Source organism: Danio aesculapii, chromosome 18 (genome assembly GCF_903798145.1).
Source record: "Danio aesculapii chromosome 18, fDanAes4.1, whole genome shotgun sequence".
Taxonomy (NCBI): Eukaryota; Metazoa; Chordata; class Actinopteri; order Cypriniformes; family Danionidae; genus Danio; species Danio aesculapii.
In genome coordinates, this window is record NC_079452.1 from 23,942,817 (window position 1) to 23,952,816 (window position 10,000).

General features: G+C 32.9%; 1 protein-coding gene across 1 annotated transcript in view; it reads left to right on the forward strand.

The window, feature by feature from the left end:
• Positions 1-3,968: 3,968 nt before the first annotated feature.
• LOC130245334 (fibrillin-1-like) overlaps positions 3,969-10,000 on the forward strand; it is a 186,981-nt gene continuing 180,949 nt past the window's right edge. The window contains exons 1-3 of the mRNA XM_056478002.1: positions 3,969-4,138; positions 4,270-4,507; positions 9,593-9,675. Coding sequence (XP_056333977.1) covers positions 4,305-4,507; positions 9,593-9,675 — 286 coding nt within the window. The 5' untranslated portion in view covers positions 3,969-4,138; positions 4,270-4,304. The remainder of the gene's footprint in view (positions 4,139-4,269; positions 4,508-9,592; positions 9,676-10,000) is intronic.

The window sequence follows — 10,000 nt, forward strand, 5'->3', positions numbered from 1 at the left end:
CATTAGTAAAGTCCTTCTGTTGTGTTCATATTGTGTATTATCTCCAAAATAAATACAAATGAAAGAAGGCGCTCGCAACAGAGCTGTGAAGTGAGTGCTCTTTTGCCCGGTCCCTCACACACATACAAGCATCTAATGCACACGCATCATGCACAAACACACCTTTTAAACTTGACAAAAACCCTCCACAACCTTTACTGTCTGCTGTGTGTTTAATATGGTGTAAAGATTATTATGTGTTAGTAAAACATGGAGGAGGACGCAGCAAAGAAAAGCCACTTCTAAATTAAGATACTCTATTATTTCATGCAACACTCTTACATTTAAAAGAGAATCATAAGAGCGCTCATAAGCAGAAGACCCCTAGCCTATAAGGTGTTTTAATCTTAAATTCACCAGCTAGATGTTTTCTTTCCCTTCTTTATTTATTTGTTTGACACATGCTCTCCTGTGCAATCGAAAAACTAGTGTAATGACGGCACGCCATCTTCACCAGACTCGGGCAAAGTCTGTCTGTCCTTTCACTCCGCCCCAAAGCCCTAGCTGGCCCTCTTTGGCCAAAGGTATTCGGCGGGCCGAAAAAGGCTGGCCGCTTGCCCTGAGAAAGCCCCGCATTGGCCTGATCAGGCCCCAGAAGTGACCGTGGAAACGCGACTGGCCTTGGCTCACTCGCTTTAGACGCGATAGTGGAAACACGGCGATTGATCCTGTGGGCCAGCCTGATCACCCGCAGGTGACGACTCCCACCTGCAGCGTTCTCCAGCCTCCAGCACCTGGACTGCAGCTCCACACAGGAAGTTTGGCCAGAGGAGAAATGATCATGCTCAACTAAGCCTGGTTTCTCTCCAGTTTTTCACGTCGTCAATGTGAAGTCTTTTACATTGTAAAAGCACTATATAAAGAAACGTGAACTGAACTGAATAAGGGCTGCATTACTGTGAAAAACCTTCAGTGTTATTCAGGGTTGAGGAAAAGTTAAAGAATTACTGCTGTTAAATCACGATTAATCACAGCCAAGATAAACGTGTGTGTATTTATTAATAATATATATATTAATTTAATAATTATTAATAATATATTAATAAACACACACACACATACTATACATAAAAATAAATACTATATGTATATAGAAACAAATATTTCATACTATATCATTAGTCCCTTATTCATTTGGGGTCGTCACAGCAGAATGAACCGCCAACTATTCCAACATATATTTTACACAGCGGATGTCCTTCCAGCTGCAACCCAGTATTGGGAAACACCCATACACACTCATTCACTGTAATTTCACATTTTCCAAATATCTGCAAACGATATGGATGATTCTCTCTGTGGTTAGAGACTATTGCTGTGATAATGGTGGTAAACGCTGCATTGTTTATACTTTGCAAGTGTGCATTTGAAGTTCTGTGCTGTTTTGCTGTAACTGAATGGGAAAGCAGACACTGCCCCCTGCTGGTGTGGAAACACATGCCCTCCCCAGCAGGCACAGAATGGGCGCTCTTGAATCAGTCGGCTTTGGTCTGTTTGGTCTGTTCATGGGCAGCTTCTTAGTCCAGATGAAGCCAGATGTGGGCCGACAACACAGTTGTGTTTCGTCAGTGGTGGTAGTTTGGTGTCGGATTGGTGTGTACCGACCATATGTTTTCTGCCTGAGTTTTGGTGTATTTACACGGTTCTGACCAGCAGGTGTCACTAGCATGTGGTGTTTCGAGCACTATGGAGCAGCGAATCATTTTGTGAAGCAATCAGTTCAATTGTTTCACGGCTTTGAAGAGCTCCATTCACTGCTTTTCCTCCACTCTGTTAACTTCTGCAGGTTGTGCATGTGAGTTTCCCACGTGTTAATTCTGACCAATCAAAATACAGCTCTGGGAATTCGTCTAGCTAATGACTGATGTGGATGCTGTCATGTGACTGTTGTTTGGTTTGTTTTAACTGGTTCGGTGTAGAGCAGTTGGAGTTGTGTGAAACTGAACCGAATACAATTCATTCATTCGTTTTCCTTTGGCTTAGTCCCTTTATTAATCCAGGGGCGCCACAGCAGAATGAACCGCCAACTTATCCAGCACATGTTTTACAAAGCGGATGCCCATCCAGCAGGGTGACGCAGTGGCGCAGTAGGTAGTGCCTCACAGCAAGAAAGTCACTGGTTCGAGCCTCGGCTGGCTCAGTTGGCGTTTCTGTTTGGAGTTTGCACGTTCTCCCTGCATTCGCGTGGGTTTCCTCCAGGTGCTCCAGTTTCCCCCACAGTCTAAAGACATGTGGTGAATTGGATAGGCTAAATTGTCCATTGTGAATGAGTGTGTGTGGATGTTTCCCAGAGATGGGTTGCGGCTGGAAGGGCATCCGTAAAAACGTGCTGGATGAGTTGCCGGTTCATTCCGCAGTGGCGACCCCGGATTAATAAAAGGGACTTAGCTGACAAGAAAATGAATAAATGAATGCCCCTCCAGCTGGGAAACACCCATACACACTTACTCTACAGCCAATTTAGCTCACCCAATTCCCTTTTACCATATGTTTTTTTCCTGTGGAGCACCCAGAGGAAACCCACACCAACACAGGGAGAACATGCATACATGCAAACACCAACTGACCCAGCCGGGACTCGAACCAGCGACCTTCTTGCTGTGGCGAATGTGCTAACCACTGCGCCACTGTTCAGCCCCCAAATACAATTCTACAATCGTGCTCGTTTTCAGCGGTGGCGTGCAGTGAACATCTGTATTTAATTTAAATAATACAAATATATATTAGTAAATACTGTGAGAATATTGTGATATTATTATAAGTGAACAACAAAACAAATAAAAACCGTACATCGCGATCAGTGAGGAATGGGTTTTTCTATAATCGCAGCCGAGCACTTTCCATGGAGAGTCACTGGATATGTTAGATGCTTCATCCAGTATTTCTGTCCCTCACTGAAGCTTTCATGTTCTCACGCTTTTATCTGAGCTTTATAAACCTCTGTGCTTTAAATCGGGCTTCTCCTCATATCTACTTTCACTTGTTCCATCACTTATAATTAGACCCAAATCCACAGGTTTATGTGTTTGATGGATTTATTTACTTGAGTAAATGTGTGTGTATAAATATACAGCTGAAGTCAGAATTATTAGCCCCCCTTTCACTTATTTTTCTTGTTTAGATATTTCCCAAATGATGTTTGACAGAGCAAGGACATGTTCACAGTATGTCTGATAACAGTGAAGCCTTTAAATGTGACTCTAAGCTGAATAACTAGTGTGTTGAAGAATATCTAGTCTAATATTATTTACTGTCATCATGACAAAGAGAAAATAAATCAGTTATTAGAGATGAGTTATTAAAACCAGTTATGATTAGAGATGTGTTGGAGAAATCTGCTCTCTGATAAACAGAAACTGGGGAAAAACTAAACAAGGGGGCTAATAATTCTGACCAACAGTATGTATTCAGTTTTTATATTGACTTCAGTATTTGTATAGCTAATACTCAAACGTTTGTATGTTTTTATGTACAATGCAGTTTGTAAAGTACTGTTTTCAGTCTTTTAGTAGATATATTATTATATGAGAGACTTGCTTTGTTTGCTAAACAAGTGGATCTACAGTAATTAGCTCTTGAATCTTAAATATTATTATTCATTTCACATTTGAAGCTTTTTCTTACCATATTTCCAAAATCATTCCCCATCAATCCTCAGATTCCCTGCACAGAAATCTCAGGATGGTTCTGTCTGATGCTGCTCATATCACTTGAAGTGAGACTTTCTGAAATAAATCCTCATGGGAAAGCTGAAGAGGAGGAATCCGCTGGAAAATGTAATATACTCGTTTTTGTTTTCGATTACATGGTTATAATTTGATTGATTATAGTTTTAATATTCTTCAGGACTGGTTTTGTGTCTCGTACCCGCGCGGGTTCTCGCGAGATCGCGGGCGCGCGCATTCTCAGCGGTGGCGCGCTATGAGCAGATGCGCGTTCATGCAGACAGACAGACTCTCAGTCCTGCGCTCTTCTTCTCTTCCTCCTCTTCTTCTTCTCCTCTTCTCCTCTGACAGCTGCATTCCGGCTCTCTGAAGGCTTCATCTGCGCACACTCACTGGAGGACTCTTCTTCATCATCTTCTTCATCATCTACTGAGGTACTCAAACTTTCTGTCCTTCAGTCTTTCCTCAAGTCTTTCCCTCTTCTTCATTGTTTCATATTTATATTCATTAAAGTGCTCTATTTGTCGTCAACTTTGTGTTTCTTTCTCCACTTTTGTTTTTAAAGTGAGTTGTTGGTCGTGTAGCGGGAGCGCGCTCAGGATGAGGCGGCTGCTCGTGCTCGCGGCAGGACTCTCAGCGCTCTTGTCGCTGTGTGCGCCTGCGCAGACGCTCGACGCAGGCGCAGACGCAACTGCGCAGACGCAGAAAGCAGACGGAACTGCGCAGACGCAGAACGGAGCCGCGGAGCAGCCGAGAGCGAAGCGGGCGAAGCGGCGGGGCGGCGGGCAGGACGTCCTGAAGGGGTAAAACACAGAATTTACCATAAACACTGCGGTAAAACTGTCATTAAGCAGCTCTGAGGCTGTGGGAACTGGGTTTACCACACGCAAACAATGTCAAAACACTAATAATAACAGTTTTGGAAACAGACAAGTGCTGTTTTGATACTTCTGTTTATTGTGTGTGTTGTAAAATCTCAAAGTCTTTATTGGGAATGATTTTTACATGATGCATTAAAGATCACATTAAAATAAATTAATTTCTGTCATAATAAAAGTTCCCAAACATACTGAAAATCATCTTAAACCTTTATATTTTACACATTAGACCGCAAGAAAGTCATATCAAGCTCAAAATCATTTAATATCAAAGCACTCTATTTTTCTATTAATAATAATAATAATAATAATAATAATAATAATAACAGTTTTTTTAAACAGACAAGTGCTGTATACAAGATAATAATAATGATAATAATAATAATAATAATAATAATAATAATAATAATAATAATAATAATAATAACAGTTTTTTTAAACAGACAAGTGCTGTATACAAGATAATAATAATAATAATAATAATAATAACAGTTTTTTTAAACAGACAAGTGCTGTATACAAGATAATAATAATGATAATAATAATAATAATAATAATAATAATAATAATAATAACAGTTTTTTTAAACAGACAAGTGCTGTATACAAGATAATAATAATAATAATAATAATAATAATATTAATAATAATAACAGTTTTTTTAAACAGACAAGTGCTGTATACAAGATAATAATAATAATAATAATAATAATAACAGTTTTTTTAAACAGACAAGTGCTGTATACAAGATAATAATAATAATAATAATAATAATAACAGTTTTTTTAAACAGACAAGTGCTGTATACAAGATAATAATAATAATAATAATAATAATAATAATAATAATAATAATAACAGTTTTTTTAAACAGACAAGTGCTGTATACAAGATCATAATAATAATAATAATAATAATAATAATAAAAATAATAATAATAATAATAATAATAATAATCATAACAGTTTTTTTTTAAACAGACAGTGCTGTATACAAGATAATAATAATAATAATAATAATAATAATAATAAACAGTTTTTTTTAAACAGATAAGTGCTGTATACAAGATAATAATAATAATAATAATAATAACAGTTTTTTTTAAACAGACAAGTGCTGTATACAAGATAATAATAATAATAATAATAATAATAATAATAATAATAATAATATTAATAATAATAATAATAATAATAATAATAACAGTTTTTTTAAACAGACAAGTGCTGTATACAAGATAATAATAATGATAATAATAATAATAATAATAATAATAATAATAATAATAATAATAATAATAACAGTTTTTTTAAACAGACAAGTGCTGTATACAAGATAATAATAATAATAATAATAATAATAATAATAATAATAATAATAATAATAACAGTTTTTTTAAACAGACAAGTGCTGTATACAAGATAATAATAATAATAATAATAATAATAACAGTTTTTTTAAACAGACAAGTGCTGTATACAAGATAATAATAATAATAATAATAATAATAACAGTTTTTTTAAACAGACAAGTGCTGTATACAAGATAATAATAATAATAATAATAATAATAATAATAATAATAATAATAATAATAATAACAGTTTTTTTAAACAGACAAGTGCTGTATACAAGATAATAATAATAATAATAATAATAATAATAATAATAATAATAATAACAGTTTTTTTAAACAGACAAGTGCTGTATACAAGATAATAATAATAATAATAATAATAATAATAATAATAACAGTTTTTTTTAAACAGATAAGTGCTGTATACAAGATAATAATAATAATAATAATAATAACAGTTTTTTTAAACAGATAAGTGCTGTATACAAGATAATAATAATAATAATAATAATAATAATAATAATAATAACAGTTTTTTTAAACAGATAAGTGCTGTATACAAGATAATAATAATAATAATAATAATAATAATAATAATATTAATAATAATAATAATAATAATAATAATAACAGTTTTTTTAAACAGACAAGTGCTGTATACAAGATAATAATAATAATAATAATAATAATAATAATAATAATAATAATAATAATAATAATAATAATAATAATAACAGTTTTTTTAAACAGACAAGTGCTGTATACAAGATAATAATAATAATAATAATAATAATAATAATAATAATAATAATAATAACAGTTTTTTTTTAAACAGACAAGTGCTGTATACAAGATAATAATAATAATAATAATAATAATAATAATAATAATAATAATAACAGTTTTTTTTAAACAGATAAGTGCTGTATACAAGATAATAATAATAATAATAATAACAGTTTTTTTAAACAGACAAGTGCTGTATACAAGATAATAATAATAATAATAATAATAATAATAATAATATTAATAATAATAATAATAATAATAATAATAATAATAATAATAATAATAATAATAATAATAGTTTTGGAAACAGACAAGTGCTGTTTTGATAGTTCTGTTTACTCTTTGTGTTGTAAAGTCTCAGTCTCTGTTGTGAATGATTTTTACGTTGATAAAAGCACTATAGAAATACAGATTATCTAAAAATCACATTCAGATAAAATAATTTCCGTCATAATACAAATTCTGAAAAACACTGAAAATCATCTTAAATCTTTATATTTTTCACATTAGACAGCAAGAAAGTCATATCAAGCTCAAGATCATTTAATATCAAAGCACTCTATTTTTCTATTAATAATAATAACAGTTTTGGAAACAAGTGCTGCTTTGAATAGTTCTGTTTCTTGTTTGTCTTGTAAAATCCTGAAGTCTTTGTTTGGAATCTTTTTTTACATTGTACAAAATAAAAAAATGTAATAAATTTGGAGATGTTAGCCTAATGAATCAATAATCGTACTGAAATGCCAAATATTTAGTTATAGGATAAAAAAAACGCACAAAATACATAAATGAGTTTAAAGACGACACATTAACACACAGTCTTAATTAACAGTGTATTTATCAGAATATAACAGAATTATTTCTATTTGTATTTTGCTTTTTTTTCTTTTCTATTTTATGACTTCTCTGAATTAGTTAGAAATTGTGTCCGCATATAATTAAATGAAGAAACCTATTTAATTGTAATGCACTGAATACACATTAGATTCCACTGAAGTGTCTATCTTAATGTTTTTAAATAATGTACTGATAATAAGACGTCTATTAAGGTTCTCAGCATAACATATAGACATTGTACATATTATTTTGTTTAATTAAATATAATTATTTAAAATAATTTACTTATTTGAGCGGTGTTTATCAGTGATTTAATTTGAAATGATGAAAAATCAAAGTAAATTTGTAAAAAATATATGGATTTAAGATGATTTTAGGATGTTTGGGGTTAATCTGTGGTATTTAATCTTTTATTATGACGTGAAATAATTCTTGCTGTAGATGTGGACACAGAAACTATTGTTAGACACAATGACGTTTTAGTTGCTGTGTTCTGGAAATCAGATGACAGTCATTATTTTACAATTTAAAAAAACATCTGTTAGATTAAAATGCCAAAAATATAATTATAGGATTAAAAAAATACATAAAAATACAAACCTAATTAATACACAAACCTAATTAATAATGGATATATATTAGGATGGAATAGAATTATTTCTATTAACATCTTGCTTTTATTGGGTAAGCTAAATTGTCCGTAGTGTATGTGTGTGAATGAGTGTGTATGGGTGTTTCCCAGTACTGGGTTGCAGCTGGAAGGGCATCCGCTGCATAAAACATGCGCTGGATAAGTTGGTGGTTCATTCCGCTGTGGCGATCCCGGATTAATAAAGGGACTAAGCAGAAAAGAAAATGAATGAATGAATGAATGAACATCTTGCTTTTATTGTATATTTCATTGCCCCTCTGATTTTCTCCTGTAATAATTAGACTTTGCTTCTGTATATACAGTAATTAAATGTACAGACTTGTTTATTTTAATGCACTGATTACACATTAGATGCCATTAAAGTCGTAATGTTTCCTAAAATACAGTCATTTAATGTTCCCACATCATTCAGCGTATAATTAAACACTTATTTTGAGCGCTGCTTATTAGCGATAACATTTAATGTGACTGAAAACTCTTGCTGTCAAATGTGTAAAATATAAAGATGGTTTCAGGATGTTTATCTTCAGTCTGTTTAATACTCTAATATGACATCAGTTGATTCTTGCTGTAAATAAGAGTTTTGGACACAGAAACTATTGTTAGACACAACGACATTATAGTTGCAGTGTTCTGGAAAAACAGATGACAGTCATTATTTACTCACTGGAAACCTGCATGCATTTAAAGCTGTTTCAGAGTGATGGTGTTGATGTGTGAAAACAGTGAAGTGCATCTGCACTCTGAATATCTGTGGTTTCAGCATTGATATCGCAGTGTGTGCATCCACAATAGTCACAATGCATAGATATATTGCAGTGTCATTTTTACATTTACCTATTCAAAACCACAGAGCATGCACTGTTTATTTCACTTTTATCTTTGCCTAATTGCATTCAGCTGCTTGTAGTTTGTTTATTACATGCATGTAATGTGCATATACAAGTTTATATATAAATTTGTATTATTGTATGCATGATTTATTCATTCCAATCAATCAAAATGAATACATTTGATAACACTTCAGGGGCCAGATATCATCAGATATCTGAAGATATCGTCAGCTTATTAGTACTTATAAACAACATATTCTGCATGATCTTATTCTACATCCCTAACCCAATAACTAAACTACCTTAATAACTATTGATTAGGAGCAAATTAGGATTTATTGAAGAAAAAGTCATAGTTAAGAGTTAAGAGAGTTGAACCTTAAAATGAAGTGTGTGACCATAAATTCTTTCCTAATAGTGCTAATCAATCATGTCATACTGCATGTCATACTGTGTGTGTGTGTGTGTGTGTGTGTGTGTGTGTGATTGTTTATGAGTGTTTGACCTCTCCTCAGTTAATCTGGTGTTTTCTGACTGACTTTCAGGCCAAATGTGTGTGGGTCTCGTCATCATGCGTACTGCTGTCCTGGATGGAAAACCCTGACCGGAGGAAACCAGTGCATCGTCCGTAAGTGCTCACACTCATCCTGTTTCCTCAAGCGCCTGTGTTTGTGTGTGTGTGTGTGTGTGTGTGGGCCAGGGCTATTGTAATATTTTATTTTTCTGTGATAAATATTGTGATATGAATACAGTTTCACAAGACAACATGTGTGACAATATGATGGCTTTCTGATCGGTCTAACAGTATTCAGCTACAGAAATGGAATAATCACAATGCAAAATATGCTTTTCCTACTTTGCTTTGTCTCATTTCTAGTCAAAATATCCAAAAATTCTTAGAGCAAGTGAAATATTTTGTTTTGTTTTCACCTTCAGAAGAAATTAGTCAAATT